This window comes from Populus alba, chromosome 10, assembly GCF_005239225.2.
Source record: "Populus alba chromosome 10, ASM523922v2, whole genome shotgun sequence".
In the NCBI taxonomy this organism is placed as follows: domain Eukaryota; kingdom Viridiplantae; phylum Streptophyta; class Magnoliopsida; order Malpighiales; family Salicaceae; genus Populus; species Populus alba.
Window position 1 is genome coordinate 10,506,978 of NC_133293.1, and position 20,475 is coordinate 10,527,452.

At 39.2% G+C, this 20,475-nt stretch overlaps 1 protein-coding gene across 1 annotated transcript; it reads right to left on the minus strand.

The window, feature by feature from the left end:
* Positions 1-16,560: 16,560 nt before the first annotated feature.
* LOC118061622 (metalloendoproteinase 2-MMP) lies at positions 16,561-17,746 on the minus strand. The gene has a single exon (XM_035075120.2). The coding sequence runs from the start codon at positions 17,689-17,691 to the stop codon at positions 16,762-16,764; it is 930 nt and encodes a 309-aa protein (XP_034931011.1). The 5' UTR covers positions 17,692-17,746; the 3' UTR covers positions 16,561-16,761.
* Positions 17,747-20,475: the final 2,729 nt, after the last annotated feature.

A 20,475-nucleotide genomic window follows, 5' to 3' on the forward strand; every position in this document is an offset into this window, starting at 1 on the left:
TCGATGGGGAACGAGGGATGAAAAGCGCACTCTAAAGGAGGTTAGCGCACTCGAAAGGAGGTAGGGTTAGAAAAACACACTACCTAAGAGGTGAGTGCTCCAAGGCGCACTCAAAAGGAGGCAAGGTTTGGAAAACGCACTACCTAAGAGGTAAGGGCTCAAAGGAGCAATCAAAAGGAGGTAGGGTTAGAAAAACGCACTACCTAAGAGATGAGGGCTTGAAGGAGCTCTCAAAAAGAGGAAGGGTTGGAAAACACACTACCTAAGATGGTTGATGGCCCTAAGGCGCACTTAAAAGGAGATATGGTTGGAAAACGCACTACCTAAGGGGTTGATGGCTTTAAGGCGCACTCAAAAGGAGGTATGGTTAGAAAACGCACTACCTAAGGGTTGAAGGCTCTAAGGCGCACTTAGAAGGAGAGGTGGTTAGAAAACGCACTACCTAAGATGTTAGGGCTCGAAAGAGCTCTCGAGAAAAGCAAGGTTGGAAAACTCATTACCAAAGAGGTGAGGGCTCGAAGGAGCTCTCAAGAAAAGGCAGGGTTGGAAAACACACTACCTAAGAAGGTTAGGGCTCGAAGGCACCCTAAAAGAAAAGAGGTAGGGCTAGAAAACACACTACCTAAGAGGTGAGTGCTCCAAGGGGCACTCAAAAAGAGGTAGGGTTGGAAAACACACTACCTAAAAGGTTAGGGCTCGAAGGCACACTAAAAAAGAGATGATGATGATGAGACACTGATCTGTCAAGGATGAAAGAAGTGCATCATGTTCAATATATGCATGTATACTTACCTGAGAAGTATAGGTCCCCTTTTCTTCATGGAGTTCTCCTTTTCTCAGAAGTTGGAGTCTCTGATAGTAAGCTTTGATGGCTCTTTTCGCTCTTGTTTACTCGAGTCATATCTTGTGATGTTGACCACTTGGAAGGACTTGATATCATCATACTTTCTTTGTCCTCCGCCCCTTTATATCAAGGCTTGCAAATTTTGCCCAATAGTTTCTTAGACAGGGAATCATGAAGCCAGCCCTACCAGATGTTTTTGAATGCCCCCTAGCTTGATCATGCCCCCAAGTATTCAATTCGGGTTTGGGGATGAGGCTATGTGAAGGAAGGTTTGACAAGGAGTTGTTTTCAAGCAGAATTTTTGGAATTTCAAAGCTATTCCAGACACAGAAATCATTTTGACATCGATTTAAAGCGAACTCATTCTGAAGAAATTCAAGTGATTCCTATTGAGAGGTTATCAAAAGTGATGAAAACTTTTTGTTTTGATTTTTTGGTGAAAAATATGAAGTGACATTTGGTTGGTCATAAAAAGGTTGAAATTTCAATTTGTGGGTTATTGAGAACCGTTGGGAAAGTGTGAACAATCACGAAAGTGACATCTGGTTGGTCACAAAAGGTTGAAATTTCAATTTGAGGGTTATTGAGAACCGTTGGTGAAAATGTGAGGAACACGAAGTGACGTCTGGTGGGTCACAAAAGGTTTAAATTTCAATTTGAGGGTTATTGAGAACCGTTTTCAAAGCATTCATTTTTATTTGCATGAATAATAAATTTGTTTCGCATGAGAAAGCACTGCCTATCGATCCAAATTGCTTGCCTTTGATCAGAAAGGGCTTAATTAGGCACGTAATGCAGGCTTGGGCTTTTGGCTATGAAGAAAATGATATTTGTAGGCTCAAAAGGTGTTTTAAGGGACTTTAAGACTAAGGATCACAAGTGCTTATATCCCAAACTCTTTTGTTCATACATTTTTGGACCTTGGAATTGATTTGTAAAATGGTCCATGGTGCCCTCCAGTGTTGGGCTTGGGCTCTTTCTCTTTGTTTTTCTTTTCTTCATTTGATTTTGAGCATCATTGCATTAGATTTTTTTATGCTCACAATTTTGGATCCTTTGGATTTTTCTTCATGCCCCCCAGCTTTGTATGGGCACCTTTGATGATTGAGAATTTTCTTTTTATGCCCCCAGTATGGTTTGGGCACTTTCATCGTTGAAGAATTTTTCATGCCCCCAAAGAGTTATTTGGACACTTTCAATCATTATAGATTTTTTGCACTTGCCCCCCCAATGTAGGGTGTGATCCTAGACAAGGTTATTTTTTCAAGAAAAATTTGTTAGGCTCAAAAGGGGACTGCAAATGATATATTTTTAGACTTGTGAAAGGATTATCAAAGATGGCCTTTCTTCATCTCAAATGCATGCATTTAGGATCGGTAAGCCTTGCTTTCATGCGAGTATGCAGAGTGATTTCTCATTATTCATGCAATCAAAACTCAGCTTTTGGAGTCACTTCATGGTGTTTTTTTTTTGGGTTTTCTAGGTGTATGGTTACCTCTCTAAGGAATCACCTGAATTTTCCAAAACTCGTTTGTTTCAGACAAACATCAACATGATTTCTGTTTTGGACTAAACTTTGAATTCCCAAAAATCCTTGTGAAAACATGCACAGTTTTGGAAGAAAGGGGAAACACGCCTAAAGATTTTTTGGCGCAATGGTTTCATGCTTAAAGGTTATGCTCAAAGTGTTATTTGCATGAAACAACAAAAAAGAAAGCATGTGATGAACACAGCAAAACACATGATCTTATTAACAAGACAGGCTCAATAGACAGGGAAAGTCTTGTGGAATATTGAGCCAAATTACCAACAAGACTAAAACGGGTTAAAAAACAAACATGATCAAGCAAAAATGCAATAATTGGGTAGGCTCCATCTTCCCATTCTATAGCAGAACTTTGTCCTCTATCCTCAAAAGTGCACATTGCCTTCTTCACACCTTGCTCTTGCCATTGGTGCTTTGAGGTTTCTAGAGCATTCCGCCTCTAGTGCATTCACCGATCCACTACCTGAAGCATGATTGGGTAGAGGGTTCGAAGTTATGTTTGGAGTTCCTTCGAGGGTGACCCATCCGACTTTAATCAGATGCATAAGCCTCTTCTTAAAGGCACTGCAAGTATGAATGTTGTGTCCCGCGGCTCCAGCATGGTATTCGTATGAAAGGTCGGGCTTGTACCAATTGGGGTAAGGTGGTTGTAAAGGTGTCAAGGGTTCAGGAGCTATACGCCCAATGCTCAGTAGCTTTTGATACATCTCATTTAAGGGCAATGGTAATAGAGGTAATTGTTCTTGGGTTTTTTGGTGTTTAGTTTGAAACTCAGGTTTCCTAGTAGGAAATGAAGGGTTGAAATTGATGTTGGCGATTTGGGGTGAAGTGTGGTAGTTTTGGAATGGGTTTTTCCTACCCGTGTAACCACCTTCATCATAGTCGACCTCTTTCATTTTACCCTCAAAGCCTCTTTTCTCAGTGGGCACAGATATTCTACCACTTTTTACCCCTTGCTCAATGCGCTCAGCTACTGCCACAGCATCAGTAAATTTCTGGGCCGAACTACCCATCACATGCTCGTAGTATGGGTCCTTGAGTGTATTGGCGAACAGAGTGACCATCTCTTTATCTAGGAGCGGAGGATGTATTTGAGCAGCTAGGTCTCTCCACCTTTGAGCATATTCCCTTATGCTTTCCTTGTCCCTTTTCTCTAGATTGGAGAGACTTGTTCTATCAGGAGCAATGTCCATATTGTACTTGTATTGCTTGACAAAAGCATCCACCAAGTCTTTCCATTTTTGGATCTTTGTGTTGTCCAATCTCATGTACCAACTTAATGTTGTCCCACTTAAGCTATCCTGGAAAAAGTGCATTAGTAGTTTTTCATCATGTACTACTTCTGCCATTTTGTTGCAGTAGGATTTGAGATGAGTCATGGGGCATTGCGTTCCGGTATATTTGATGAATTCAGGAACACGGAACTTTTTTGGGACAACCACATTTGGGACCAGACACATTTCTGCTGCTCGTACTGGATCGTACAACTCTACCCCTTCAATGGCTCTAATTCGAGCTTCCAACGCTGCCATTTTATCTTGACCAATGCCATCAGATGACTTGGTCTTGTGAGACTCATTGGCAAATGGATCTATGACTACAGGGGGTGGTGCTGATGGCGTTGAGTGCACAAATGCTGGATTGTGTGGAGGTTCTTGACCATGTTCACTCATTGTTTCTTCGGGTTGAGCCATAGTAGGTCGATTGGAAGGACCTTCAACAGAGGCATTTCTAAGTGTATGCTCGAGTAAGCTAGTGAGGCGAGCCACGCTTGCTTTCAGAGACTCTAACTCTTCTTGGAAATGGGCATCACGGTCAGCACGCTCTTCACCTTCCATGTTTCTTGCTCGGAGTCGAGTGTTGTAGACTCTTTGGGGACCTATATTTCAACCTGGCGCATGTATGTATGTTATTTACAATACATGGATGTATGTGTGTGGATGCAAATGTATGCACATTTGGTATGAATGGAAAAAACTCATGCAAAATGAATAACAAGAGAGTTCATGCTCTAAAGGAAGGTTCTAGGTCATTACATGATGGGTAGGCATTCTACCTGGTCTTGAAAAGGTCTATGAACTGCCCAGTGACCACCTCACGTGAAGGCAGTGTAGGGGTTTACAAGGAATGGTTGGGGCACAATGTGACCGCCATTACCAAGTAAACACTCAGCTCATAGTTGGATGTTTCACGAATCTGAACCCCGACTGAAAGTCATGAGGCAGACCGCTACTCCCCGCCTAACCTAGAATAGGGTTTATTCGCAAAATTAAAATGCATGCTAAAAAAATGCGAGCTAAAATTAAAGACCAATAAAAGGAAAACAATCAAACAATCAATGCTTAGTCCGACCACACATGGTTGTCCCCAGTGGAGTCGCCATTCTGTCGCACGTCAAAATCCGCGCGGCATCCGCTGGCGATTTGTTTATTATTGTTTGTGTTTTGCTTGGTTCGTTGGAGTCGCCACCTAGTATCATGGTCACTAGGAACCTATGGTCTGCGAGAGTCTGAGTAAGGGACTGGTTGTGCAAGGGGAAGACGCATCACCCCCAGTGCACCCTACCTAAGGTAAGCTGCAATGTTGTTTGATTGTTTTTTGTAGGTCGAATTTCTATTCATTGGTCTTTCTAAGGTTCAAGGTAGATCTATCTTCATGAGAAAGTCTCTACCTTATTATGTTAAATCCTAACCGTTCTAAAATCTGAATTTTTAGCATCGCATGTCTTCACCTTGTATCTTTAATACCTGAGGGTGTACTTTATCGTGTAATTTACACCCCACAAATATTAAAGTCTACATTTGGATCCTAAAAAGGATTGGAAAAATATTTTTGACATGTTGGCCAAATCCTAATGGATAAATCATAAACTGGTTACGATATCCATTTTATTTTTTTAAAAGACATGAAAAAGATGCAATTTTTCATTTTTTTGTATTTTTTTGTTTTGAAAAATATGCTTGGAACAATTTTAGAATCTGGCCGTATGCAATGAAATATTTTTTTCTTTTCGAAAATGCTTTGATTTTTTTGAAATATTTTGGAGAAAAACCAGGTATTTTAATACCGAATTTGTATTTTACAATGTAAATATACAACTCGATATTATGCAAAACTTGGTGGAAAAATATTTAAGAAAACCACAAATTTTTACATGATTTTTTTTTAATATTTTTGAAATTTTTTTATTTTTTTTATTTTTTTTATTTTTTTTTTGGGCCGGGCTGGGCCAGAACCGGCCCGGCCCAAGTGACTAATTAATTAGCCACTGCATGCAGAAACGAATTCTGCATGCAGCGGCTATGCAGAAACGAAAACGAAAATGGAGCAGGGAGGAGAGTGTTACCTGGCGTGGAGAGAGTCGGCAGCCTGGCTGGTGGTGCGCGGTGTGACTGGAGGCGGCGAGGCCGGCAGCGTGCACTGGTCCCGGCTGGAAGAAGAAGGAAACAGACCCTGCAGAGGAGAAGGAAAGCTCACGGTTGCAACTGTTGGAGCGGCTGAAGAGAGAGCTGCTGTCCTGGAGGTCTCTGGGAAAGGCAGAAGCTTCTGATCGAGGTGGAAGCCGCTGGAAAGGGTGGTTTCACTGCTGCTGCTGCTGGGGTTGCGGTGGTGAAGAAAAAAGAAGTTTTGCAGGGAAGAGAGGGAGAGAGAGAGAGGTGTTGCAGGCTTCGGTGAGGTTGTTGGGTGATGTATGGGATGTGGTGTTTCGTGGGAAGGACGGCGGAGAGATCAGTGGTGGCGGCTAGAGGCCACGGCGGAGAGGAAAAGGAAAGAGAGGGCTGGTTGCAGGAAAACCGGGCAGGAAAAACTGATTTTTGTCCAACTTTGAGCTCAGGTTTCTCCTCTATCTAAGCACGAAATTGGCTCCTATTTATAGGGATAAAAAGAGGGTAATCTTTTCTTCAACGTGGAAAAAGTCTCAGCCCTTGATTCGACTCGAGGAATTCAAGCCGTTGGTTCAAAGTGTGCACCTCGAACTGCAAAATTTGGCAATCCAAGGCTGCAGACTGCCCGAGGGTGCCACTTTGGGCCAATAAATGGAGCCGTTTCCAAGATTTTCGACCCGACCGGACCACTCCAAGGGATAAAGGGATTTCAGGTGAACATGTCGGTGCATGCCTTGTCGGATTTGGGGAACAAACGAGGTAGAAAATGCGCCTAGAAGTCTGCCACTCGGGCAGCTTCACGGGGAAGATGATGAACAGTACCCGCGTTTTTTTTTTTTTTTTAAAACACAAACACGGCGCCGTTTTCCAATTCTTCAATTTGACCCCCGGATTTTATCAATTTGACCCCTATAGTTTGGCGCCTTTTGCAGATTGGTCCTTGGCTTTGGATTTTGTCAATTTAACCCCTAATTGGCCCCAAAACTTCAATTTTCTTTCAATTTGGCCCCTGATTTCAATCAATCATCTTGGTAAAAATTAAATTTGGTCTCGTATAATTTCATTCTTTCTCAATTAAGCCCAAATTAGGCTCCCAAACTTAATTTTTCACCAATTAAGCCCCAAATAAAATTAATTTGACCCATTTAAAGTATAATTAAGTCCTTGCACTTAATTAAATCCTTCAATTGGACCCAAATTAATTCTTAAACATAATTAAAATTCAATTTGGCCCATGATTAAATCAAAATTGACCTATTAAAAATTTAATTATGTCCTTGGACTTAATTTTCATGCAAATTCATCCAATAATCATTTAATTTAACCTTGAATTTGCATTGTATTCCTATTTTTTTTTGGGCATAATGGGGAACAATTAGGCCTTGAATTTCCTCCAAAAATTGCAGCTTGATTTCCCGACCTACCTTCTTCGCGTTGCCAGCCTTTATTTTATTTTTTTGATTTTTATTTTAAAAAAAAGTGAAATTTGGGGTAATAACCCAAAATTGGGTTATGACACAAAACACGTGCCACTAGCTAGGTTAATTTAAAGCAAAATTGCCCCCCTTTCTATGTGTGTTAAAGGCTACTATTTATAGACAAAAATGTTGCTAGGTCTCAAACTTGGTCCCTCAACTTCTTCTATTGGAAATTTTAATTTTTCTTAATTTTTTTGTATTTTTTGAAAAGGAACAATATCAATGTCGCACCCGACATCGCGGTGGCCTTAAAAAATTAAATCTTTGAAAGAAAGGATTTCTGACATCCAGATCTTTAATGGGGAAGTGTCTTGTTTAAGGAGTCGCCACCTAGTATTATGGTCACTAGGAACCCTAACTAGTCAACAAAGATTCTATGGTTCGGAACTGGTTATATAAAAGGGAAGATATTATCACCCCTTAAACGTCCTGCCTAAGACAGGCTGCATTGCTAGTTTCGTCTTAAATTGCTAAATGTTTATTAGTTTATGCTATGAAAATTTGCTTATAATATTCCTGATTCTAGCGCCAGTGAATATTTAACTACGAATATTTCCAACTCTGGCGTTGATAAATATTAAGTAGCTACAAAATAAAATTTATTTTTACGCATGCACATAATTTTTTATTTTTTCTAGCTAAATAAAAATAAAATACAACGAATAAAAATAATATAAATTTAAACCGGTATTTTTATTCCTGACTCTGGCGTCAGTGAATAAACTAATAAATTTACATTATTTTTATTCATCTAAATAAAATAAAATACAATGAATAAAAATAATATAAATTTAAACCGTTATTTTTATTCCTGACTCTAGTGTCAGTGAATAAACCAATAAATTTACATTATTTTTATTCATGCATACACATTTTTTTATTTTTTTCTATTTTTTCTGTTTTTATTTTTTTGGTTGGGTCCGGCCCAGCCCAATCTAGTATTTTTGGGCTCGGCCCAGCGCAGCCCACATGGGCTAAGCTGTGCCCAGTCGGCCCAGCCGGGCCACTGGCTTGGGCCAGTGGCCCGGCTGGGCAAAAAACACGCGTGAGCTGGTTCACGCGTGTCTAAGTGTTCAGTGAATTAAAATTCACATGAACAGTATGGCATGAATTAAAACTGAAAAGCGAGAGGAGATGAAGAGAAACTTACCTGTGGCTGCTGCTCCTGAAGATGAAGACGAAGTTAAGGGCGGTTGGTGCTATTCCTTTCTTAAGTTCTTCCTCTATTATTCCTTCTCTCTGTTTTTGTTCGTGGTCTTCTTTTCTCCAGTCCAGTGCCCTTTCAGTCCCTGTGATGAAGAAAAGTGTACAGTGCTGGCTTCTCCTTTCGAAATTGGGTCTCGTTCTTTGCTCTGTTTGTGGCTTGCGTTTTATTGGTTCTTGACTTTGTTTTTCTGCAGGGACGAAAACAATGGCACAAACTAAACCCCTCTCTGGTTTTTCGTCCAAAATCCCACTGTTGCTGAGGCCATTCTCCGGTTTCCGCTGCTCGTTCCTCTGTTGCTGACTCTCCCCTTCTCCCTGTGAATTTGTGTTTTTTTTTTTACTCTGTATTTCTCGTCTGCTCACTGTCTTTGTGTTCTGAAGACGAAGGCGAAGCTGGGGTACGTTGGCTTCTTTCCCCCCTGGTTCTGTTTCCTCTGTGTTCTGGGTTGTTCTTCCCTGGTCCTTCCCCTTGCTCCTCTGCCTGATCTTCTCTGTTCAAGACGAAGACGATGATGGTCTAAGCACCAGGTCAGCTGGTTGATGGCCCCTCCCTGTTTTTTTCTTTTGCTCTGGATCTTCTTCCAGTCCTCCTCCCCCTGGTGTTTTTGAGGCCTTTCTCTGGCCTTTATATAAAGCCAGAGAAGGTCGTGTGTATCAGCCTTCAGCTGGCCAGCATCGTGGAGGCCAGGGATCTCGGTGTAGTGGCCGTGATTTGCTGGAATTTTCCCTGTAGAATCGGCCGAATTTTTCTCCCCTGCTGAATCGGTCTTCAGCCAACAGATGGTGAACAGTAGCATCCAAAACGGCGCCGTTGTGTCCTTGGGCATGGTTGTTTTTCAATTTGGTCCCTAAACAGTTTAAACTTCGCAATTGGACCCCTAAACAAATAAAAATTTCTTTTAATTTTGCCCTTTTTTGGATAAATTTCAATTAAGTCCCTGAATTTATTTAATTATTAGATCAAAGTTTAATTAAATACACAAACTTATTAATTCTTCTAATTTCATTAATTAAACTAATCTAAATTTTAAATAAATTTCTGAACTTATTAATTCTTCAATTTCTAACCAAATTATTCTCAAATATGATAATTTTATCCCTAAACTTCAAAATTTGTTGTCTTAACCCCATTTTAATTTTTATTATTTGTTCAAAAATTGGGTTATGACAATCAACATCAACTCAATAAGAAAAAGCAACGATTTTAAAAATGACGCGTTAAAAGTCGAACATGTTACAAAGATTTTTGAAAATTGAAATTCTTTTGAGATGATGCTAAAAATGCTAAAAACAATGCAAATATATGAAAAAACATATTTTTTTGGATATTCTTGGATTTTTCGCTATTTTTGGATTTTTCTGAAAATTTATCAAAACATGGGTCAAAAATTGGGTAGCAACAAATATATCAAGATTCACCCCAATAGTTGCCTAGGATAAATTATTGTAATGAGGTTGAGAGTTTTTTTAATTACACACTATCTAATCCGAGAAATAAAGTGGAGACGGTATTAAATGTCTATGTAAGCGGTGTAAAAATAAAAATTTTCTCGATCTAGATGTTGTAATAATGCATCTTCTTCAAAAAAAGATTCACGAAAAAACACTTGTGTTAATTAGCACACGAAGAACTATATGTTTCTTACGTGACCATAGTAGAGAGGATGACTAAGTCAACTTCAAGTTCTAGCAACGTAGTCAACTTCTAATTCTAGCAATGTGCATGGATTTGTACATGACAATAATAATCCTTATAGAAATATGATTATGGATGCGATGAGAATGAGTCAGGGTTATGCAAGTGAATATTCAATTGTAGATGAAGAAGCAAATGCAGACGTAATCGGGTTTCTTCATCTTTTGAAAGATTTTGATGAACCATTATGAGATAAGTGCATAAATCACAGTAAATTATCGACTGTTGCACAAGTGTACACCATCAAGTTAGTTCATGAACTGAAAGAGGCTGATTACTATATAATTGTTGAATGAGAGAGAAGCATTTTAGTTGAATGAAATATGATGAAAGAGAACTTCTGAAGGGAAAAAAAAACAAAGAGGTCAGCCTACATATTCAGAAAGGGAATGAGAGAGATTAAATAATCATAAATGCAATTAAAACTATATGCAGTCAAATAGTGTTACCACAACAATTCAAATTAAATTAAAAAAAAAACTAAAAGACTCAATATTAAACGGTAGCCCATGAGAGAGTTCATTGTGGATTCACACGATATTTGTTTTTCCTTTTTTTTTCCAGTTAATATTTTTATAATTTAATTGTTTCACATTTATTTTATTTAGAATTAAACTTGATAATTTATTTCAGTTAACTTCGTAAAGATTTCTCATAATGTTGAAAAAGGGATCCAACATTAAAATGATGTTTGACTTAAAAAAATCAAATTTAATTTTCTTGATCAAACATAAGTAAAACTCTGAGGATCAAAATTGACGTTGTAATCATTACAGTTACTCATGTATCTATCAGAATAGAAAATTAATATAGGATGTTGTAATCATTACAGTTACTGCAGTGTTCTGCTACCTCTATATAAAGAGGAAGGTTGGCTAAGGCACAACTCAACACATTCTATTATTCTCAACTTGGTATCAGAGTCACAAAACCCTAAAATAAATTAAACCTACTTTTCTCACAGCCTCCTAGCCTCCCTTCTTCAATGGAACAACCACCACATACATCTTCAAATTCTGCAGCACCAGCAGTCCATCTTTCTTCTTCTCTGGCAGTGTAACCCTCTTCTCTTGCAGCGCCTGCTTTTCTTTCCTATGCTGCGTCACTGCCTGGATTCTCCTCTGCTATGGCTGGTGAACGCCTCCTCTTGCATCCCACATCTGCTGCCTCTACTGCCGCAAGCATTATCTCCCTTTCTCACACTCATCAAGTCATCTCCCTTAAATTAACAAACACCAATTATTTATATTGGCGTATGCAGATGTTGCCTTATCTCCTAGGCCAAGGAGTTTTTGGTTTTGTTGATGGCTCCAACACATGTCCATCAACACATGTTCTTGCCTATGATGGTATCTCTCTTCAGGTAAATCCACTTTTTCAAACCTGGAAACAACAGGACCAACTCATTCTAAGTGCTCTTATTTCCTCCCTATCTATGGAAGTTTTGCATCTTGTTGTTGGCTATCAAAGTTCTTGTTAAGCTTGGGGCACTCTTGAGCGAGCTCTCGCTTCCACCTCCAATTCTCGTATTATGCAACTTCACGGCTCTTTTCAGGATCTTTGACAGGGTGATGAATCAGTAACTCAATTTATGCAAAAAGCAAAGGCCTTATTTGATGAATTGGCCGCTGCTGGTCGGCCAGTTTCAGTTGAAGATTTCAATTTATATGTGTTTCGTGGTCTTCGGGGAGAGTTTAAAGACTTAGTTACCAGTCTTATTACCAAGGCTGAACCTTTATCATATGCAGATCTTCACAGCCATCTCCTAACACATGAATTTCTTCACAAATCTTTTGTTGCCATACATGCTTCTCTGCTGCCCACACCCAACATTCCATCTTCTGCTCTTGTTGCGCAGCGCCAGACTTCTAGCAATTCTGACTGCCGTAGGGGCCGCTTCAATGGTGACTGGCGTCCCAATCAGTCCAATAGCAGAGACAACCAATTTGCTGGCTCCAGACCTGATCACCGCAGCTTCCAAAACTCCTCCTTCGGTGACAATAGGTAGTGCTCTTGGCAGCGCAATAGGGGGTAGAATCCACGCTGCTAACTGTGTCAGAATTTCGGCCATACAGTTCCCCATTGCCCTCAATTCCAGTAGCGAGTTTATGGCCAACAACCTACTGCAAACCTGGTGCAGCGCAATCTCTCCTCAATCGGTTATGTTGATTGGTTTCAGATACCCATGTCAATCAACACGTCACACCTGATCTTGCCACGTTGACCGCTTCAAAACCGTATCTTGGTAATGATAATTTGCATGTTGGTGATGGTAAGGGTCTTCCTATATCTCATCTTGATCATACAAAAATATATACACCACATCGCTCTTTCACCTTATCTAATGTTCTTCATGTTCCTGCAATCACGAAACCTCTGCTCTCTGTTCATAAATTTTATCTTGATAATAATGTTTATTTTGAATTTCACCCTCGTGTGTTTTATGTCAAGGATTTCAACACCCATGAAGTCCTTCTCTTAGGTCAGAGTAAAGATGGTCTCTATGCCCTGACCAAGTCTTCCGTCACGTCAATTCCTCAAGCCTATTGGTCTCCCTACACTTCTGCCTCTTCCGATTTATGGCATCGTCGACTAGGTCATCCTACTTCACGTATTTTTTAATTGGTAATCTTGAAAAATAAGATCATTTGTAACAACAAACGTCTTAATTTTTAATATCAAAGTTGTCCTTTAGGAAAATCATCGCATTTGTCTTTAGGACTTACGGGTCACAAAACTTTTGTTCCATTTGAATTAATTTTTAGTGATGTATGGGGCCCTGCTCCTCTTTTTTCTTCAGATGGCTATCATTATTTTGTTACCTTTGTTGATGTTTATACTAAATATGTATGGTATTATCCTCTCGTTGCCAAGTCTGATGTTTACTCTGTTTTTCATCAATTTCAGACTCTTGTCGAACATCAATTTTCATTAAAAATAAAATTTGTTCAAACTGATTAGGGCGGTGAACACCGAAAATTATCCATATTTTTTTCAGACCATTGGTATTCATCATCGTCTAATTTGTCCCCACACAAAATGGAACAGTAGAGAGTCGTCATAGGCATATTGTGGAAATAGGTCTTACTCTTTTAGGGCAATGTAAAACACCTTTTCGATTATGAAATTATGCTTTTGAAACCTCTGTTTATCTTATAAATCGCATGCCTACTCCTGTTCTTGCCCATCACTCTTCGTTTGATTGTTTATTTCAATGGTCTCTTGATTATCATTTTTTGCGTACCTTTAGGTGTCTCTGTTTTCCTTTTCTGTGTCCATATAACAATCATAAATTGGATTTTTGTTCCTCTCCATATGTGTTTTTTGGATATAGTTCCTCGCATCTTGGTTATCGATGTCTTGATATTGCATCTCACTGTATTTATATTTCTCGTCATGTCCGCTTCCATGAACATGTGTTTTCTTTTGATAATTTTGAACAGATTGCAAAGGTCTCCACCACAACCCCCACCCCACCCGTTACTGTCACCCTCCCAAATTTGCTAAACCACCCATCGCCACCCAATTTCACCAACCACCCAAACAACCCACAACACTCTGCTCTGCCACTCCAAATAACAACTCGACCACAACCTCCACCCATCACGTGGCCATCATCCCATGCTTGTTTATCTAACCCTTATGATGCAGGTTCATATCGTCAATTGGTCTCCTCTCCTCATGGTCTTGGGGCACTTTCTAGTCCCTCTTATACTTCACCCTCCCTGGCCAGCACTCCTATAGCTTTAGTCTCTACTTCCAGCCCCTCCTCTACTGACAGTCCTATGCTTGAGGCTGATTCTTTATCATCCTTTCCCGCTGGTCTGCAACTTATGGTTGATTTGTCTTCTTATCAGCTACCACAGGTCTTCTCACTACAACCGTCTTCCCCTGCGTCTCCACCAACACACAGCAAACATCCTATGACTCTTAGACTATGGCAGCCGAAGACAGCTAATCTGGTTGCTTCCGCTGCCGCTACTTTTACCTCCATACGGGTACTGTATTCTCCCTCTTCTAAGCCTTTTGTATTCTCTAATGCTGACCGGTATGTAGTTTGGCATAATGCCATGTGTGATGAGATCGCCGTTTTACGTGAAAATCGCACTTGGTCTTTGGTTCCATTTTGTCCTTTGATGAACGTTGTTGGCAGTAGATAGGTATATCGGATTAAATGTCGTATTGATGGTAGTATTGAGCGTTATAAAGCGCGCCTTGTTGCTAGAGGTTTTACCCAGCAAGAAGGTATTGATTATTCTGAAACCTTCAGTCCAGTTATTAAGCAAGCCACTGTCTGATTGTTTTTCTCTATCACGATTTCACGAAATTGGAAGATTCATCAGCTTGATATTCATAATGTCTTCCTCTAGGTTTCGTTGACTCTTCTCTTCCATCTCATGTGTGTAGATTGCACAAACCATTGTATGGTTTGAAACAGGCATCGAGAGCATTGTACACTTGTCTAAGTGATTTTTTCCTCTCCATCGGTTGTCGAGCTTCCAAGGTTGACACCTCCCTGTTTATCTTATCTGATGGTACTAATATCTTTTATCTCCTGGTGTATGTTGATGATATTCTGTTTATGGGTAGCAACTTCACTATGCTCCATCTCCTTATACAGACTCAGCTCTGAGTTCAAGATTCATGACTTAGGTGATGTTCACTACTTTCTAAGTATTAAAGTTCAGTCTACTGGTATGGGTTTAATGCTGCGTAAACATAAATATATTCTTGACATCCTCACCCAAGCTGGTATGACTTCCTGCAAACCAGTTGATACTCCAGTCTCCCCTTCAAAAGTCATTTTATTACCGGATCATTCATTCTCTGATCCTACACGATTTCGTCAAATCGTGGGTGCTCTTCAATATCTTACCTTCACCCATCTAGATATATGCTTTGTTGTTAACAGAGTCTGTCAGTTTATGCATGCTCCTACATATTCTCTTTGGGCCGCTGTCAAACGTATTTTACACTATCTTAAAGGTACGACATCTTATGGTTTCCATATCACTTGAGGCTCCTCTTTTGCTCTACATGTCTTTACAGATGCAAATTGGGCTGGTAGTATTGATGATCACAAGTCTACAGGTGGCTATCTTGTCTTTTTTGGTCAGACGCTGATTTCTTGGAAATCCGGCAAGCAACGCACTGTTGCTCGCTCCTTTACTAAGGCTGAGTATAAAGCCCATGCTGATGGTACCGCTGAAGTCATTTAGCTTCAATACTTGTTAACACATTTGCAGGTTCCCTCGGTCTCTGCTCCTACCATTTGGTGTGATAATCTTGGTGCTACCTATTTCTCAGCAAATCCTATCTTTCATGCTCGTACTAAGCATGTTGAAGTGGATTATCACTTTGTCCGTGACCGTGTTGCCAAGAAAGAAATTCAGATTTTTTTTGCTCGCTTTCGGGATCAACTTGCCGATGTCTTCACTAAACCGCTTCCTGTTGCATCCTTTACTGCTTTTCGGTTCAAGCTTCAGGTTGATCCCCCACCCTTAGCTTGAGGGGGCATATTATAGAATGTATATCATGTATCTATCAGAATAGGAAATTAATATCGGATGTTGTAATCATTACAGTTACTCATGTATCTATCAGAATAAGAAATTAATATAGGATGTTGTAATCATTACAGTTACTGCAGTATTCTGCTGTCTCTATATAAACAGGAAGGTTGGCTAAGACATAACCCAATACAGTCTATTATTCTCAACTGTTTGCCACTTAAGAAAAAAAACATTAGAGGCCTAATGCATGGCCCCAACATTTCTATAGCTTGCCTCAGGTTGTGGCTTACGTCACCTTGCGTTCTGATAGAAAAGACGTCTATGACAGCTTCGCTTCTTGTCATCAAACTCTGACAATTCAACTGAACCTAAACAATTTCCGCATCTTAAATGCAGCATCAGCAGACTTGTTTAGCCGTAGATAATAACATTAGAAAGTTAAAGCAAAAGCAACAAAGCTAAATCATGGAGATTAAAAATGAATGATTACTAAGAATTCCCCAAGAATCAAGATTCATGAGAGAACCTGCCTGCTGCCCTTTTTTATGGATTCCTGAAAAGGATTTGTGTTCAAGAATTGATCATGAATGATAATTTTGTTATTTTGAGATTTCAAAGATTTTTTAGTCGTTAAAATAATAATCCTGTAAATAATGAGACAAATTTTGTTGGCTTTTTTTTTTAAGGATATTAAAGGTAAATTCGTGAATGAAATTTATTATATAAAATATAATTTTTCAAAACCTTAATAAAAAAAAATTAATATATATAATTGCGACCAAACCTAAGAATTTTTTTTGTGATTATTGGTAGGAATAAATAAGAGCATGGATTAATGGTAAAAAGAGAATCACGTATTGAACACAAGATAGGATCTAATTTAACATGTCGTACAATAATAACTTAATCTATAGCCTTTTTTCTTTATTTTCTTTTTTAATGTTGGTACAATAAAAAGCTGTTCAAATATGTAGAATAAAAGCCCAATCTACTTAGATATAACATATTTAGAGTAGGAGATGAGGCCAGCTTTCAACTGCCATGGATATTTTCTAGCAATTCCTTAACTTATACTGCATATAGTTTAATTAATTAATTGGAATAGAGAGCATGTATCCCATCAATATCATCCTGGGCGAGATCTCTTTTCTTCTTTCCCGATGCTATCGTTGGATACATGATGGCTTCGGGATGATCTTTACTATGATAAAGGCCCAGCAGATGTCCTATTTCATGAACAGTAACGGATTCCAGGTCGAATTGATCCACTGCGGGGTCAATGCTCCAGTTCTCGTCTGCATCGTAATGGAGACGGCCGTCTTGTGGATAAAAAGCATGAGCCAGTTTATTCCCTGGTCCATCAAAAGGATAGTGGTCCCCATGATCGCCGCTGAAGAACTCAATTACAATATCTGCTGATGCACCGGCAGTCGCCTCCTGGAAAGTGAATGGAGAAACCTTTGCCCATGTTCGGAAAGCTTTTGAGCAGACCGACCTCAAGGTGTCCGAACCAACAACTTGGACACCCGAGCCAAATCTGTAGGTCAGAGCATACTTGGAAGGTGGCCACTTTTGTGTCCCGAAAGCATAATGAACAACCATGTGGAACTTGTTGTGTTTTGATGTAGTGCTGTTCGGTTTAGTGGACGGAGTGTTTATGATATCAGGCATTCCACATCGTGGAATCATCATTTGTTGTATGGTACTAGAGTCAAGGTTACCAGTAACATTCAGATGAAAATATTCTTGGTATGTTTTGAGTGCTAGCTCCAAGTGGTCATCAAAATCACTGCTTGTGAGAGTGATATCATCACTTCGGTAGTACCCAAGCTTTTTGAGGTATTGCTTGAGCTCAATAAGCCCTTCCACAGTTTGGCCCTTTTGAATCCCCTCCAGCCCTTGAAGGAAGCTGCTAAAAGATTGCCGATGCTCGGGTTTCAAAGTTCTTGCCTGACCTCTGAAGGACTGGATAGAAAAGATAACGAGGATTGCTGATAAAAGATGGGAAAGTTTAGGAGCCATATCGTGTGTTGTTTCGGAGAATGGCTTCAGACGTGGGTTGTGGCTTTCAATTCTAGTATCGGATGGCTATTTATAGACATGTATTATGTTGTATTGGCATTAGGAATATAGAATTTGTCTTGAGATTTACTACAGTCCTTATTTTTGTTAATTCTGATTACTTATTTTCAAATATTAATTATTTAGACTACATTTGTCCTTCAAAAACATAGATAGGTGATATGACATGTTGCTATAAGCCGTGTATTTTCCAGTTAAAAATGGATTAGGTCCAAGAAAGAATGATGGTTTGACGCACAAATAGAGGGACTGATTTCAAAAATTAATGTTTTGACGCCTTTTCTCTTTTAAATGAAACGGCACATTTTGTTCAAAACAATGATATTTCATTGCACTGTTCACTTAAAACAAACAAAACGTTGTCGTTTTGAACGACAACGTGGGTCTTCTTCTTCCCTTGGACACAGAGAGGCAATGAGAGAAGATTTTCTCCCATCCATTTTCCCACTCACTCTCTTTCCCAAAACCTGAAAACAAACTTGACAAAGACCCCTACTTGCTTAAACCATGACCCATGACCTAGCATAGGACGAAAATGCAAAGGGGATAAGCCCTGCGAGCAGCCTTAAGACTACTACCCAGGGGGGGCCAGCCACCCCACCCCTGTGCCATGACTGGATGGGGGTAGTAGCCCTCTCTCCGCCTTTTCCTCCTTATAAATACCAGAGGAAAGAGATCAACAAGTAGGGGGGAGGGGAATAGAGAGGAACATTTGAAAACCGTTGGGGGTAGAAAAAGAGAGAAAGAAGAGGGGGGAGATTGAAAAACAGAGAGGATTTGTTTTGAGATGCAGAGATGAGAAAAGAGAGAAAACATAGTATAAAAGAGAAGAACTCCCACCGCCTGCCTTCCTCATCGCTGCCATGAGAACCGCCTCAAGCCACTGTCGACATCAGCTCCACCACCATAAAAAACAGGGGAGAAACCGAAACAAAATAGAGAAAAGGACAAAGAAAAGGAGGGAGGGCGGAAACAGAGGGTAAGGAAAACATAGGAAAAAGAACCACCAGCCACCCTCAGCTCCCTAGTCCACTATGGCTAGAACCAGCAGCACCACCTTCAATAACATCTCCACCATCGTCAGGGATTGAAGAAGAAACGTAGAAGCGGGAGAATAGAAACAACAAGAAGAAGAAAACATAGGAAAACAAAGAGAAAAACGAAGAAGAACCACCGTCTGGAATCCCCCATCTGCCACGTGATTGTTCCTCAACACCGTCACTGTCTACCGCAGTCAACACTAGCACCGCCACCACTACCAGGTCAGCATCTTCTCCTTTATCATCCCTGGCTGCTCCACTGTTTTGTATGAACAGTGGAGAGTTCTCCACTATTCGTTGTCCGGCCCACCCCAAAATGAGTGGGTAGGTCAGGCCCAGTCCAAATTTTATTTAAATCATTTTGAAAATTTATGATTTTCTCGCATATTTTTATGTCCATTTTGATTAGTGTCGGTTTGTATTTTTATATTATAAGGATACGAATCCGGTTTTCGTCAAAAACGTTTCAAAAATTAAAAAAAATATCTTGTTTTCATACATACAGCCAAGTCTTAATGAATCATGTCGTATTTTCTTATGACAAAAAAAAAATGTGTTAGCATGCATTTTGGCTTTAATAACCAGTTTATTAAAGCCACGAGAACTTGGCCAATATTTCAAAAATTCCCAAAAAATCATTTTGTTTTCTTATAGTATCTAGGATTACAAATTTATAAGTAAAACTTATTCCCAATATTAAAAAAGGTATTTCTTTTTATTGACATTAAAATGGTTAGGTTTTACTTGATAAGATAAGGATTTCCTTACCGATGAGGACTTTTCTTAAACCGTAGACAAACCAATAGATAGACCTTAGCAATATATCAGACAATGAAACGATGCAACTTACCTTAGGTAGGGCATATTTGAGTTGCTAATACTTTCTCTTTACGCAACTAGTCCCTGTGCCCGATCTCTTAGACCAGTTAAGATTCCTAGTGACCAAAATTCTAGATGGCGACTCCTATTCCATCACTCCATTGATAAAAGACAAGAATTCCTTGTCTTTTCATATTTGCCAGACTGATACAATACTAAAAGTGAATGATTGATGCGACGCCGCACTCGTGTGACAACTTGAAAGTCATATTGTATGGAATTTGTATGGTGTGTTTTGTTGAGAGAAAGCTTATATTATTCAAAGTAAGCTTTTATTAAGTGTAAATTATTTAAAATACTAATAATTTTACTCAGAACCTCTATAAATATATATACATATAATTAAATATAATCATATAATTTTTTTAAAAAAAATTATTTGATTGTTGTCTTACGCTTCTATTATCATGTAATTAAGTAAAACATGATTTCATAAAATAAAGTTGTTAGACATTACTGAGTCATTTGTTTGACGGGTTTACTTGGGTCGATCTAAGATGCTATCATCTCAATATTTAGAGAACAATGTTAAAACGTGATGTCTTCAATTTTTTCTAGTCAAACTAGATTTTTACTAGGTTGATTGGATCAAAACTTTAACTTACTTAGATGATTGGATCATATAAAATTTAAAATCTAATCCAATTTAGCTTAACACCTAAGGTAGGAAAGGGCTCAACTCAAAATATATTTTTTGCAAACAAAATATATTATGGAGTGTAATAACATAAAACAAGATTGGAAGCTTTTGGTATTGATAAAAAAAAAGAAGAAGAAAAAGAACTAGATGGTTTGAGAGATCTAG

Bases quoted from the DNA above. Each gene is read 5' to 3' on its own strand.
- LOC118061622 (XM_035075120.2), bottom strand. From the start codon at position 17,691: ATGGCTCCTAAACTTTCCCATCTTTTATCAGCAATCCTCGTTATCTTT.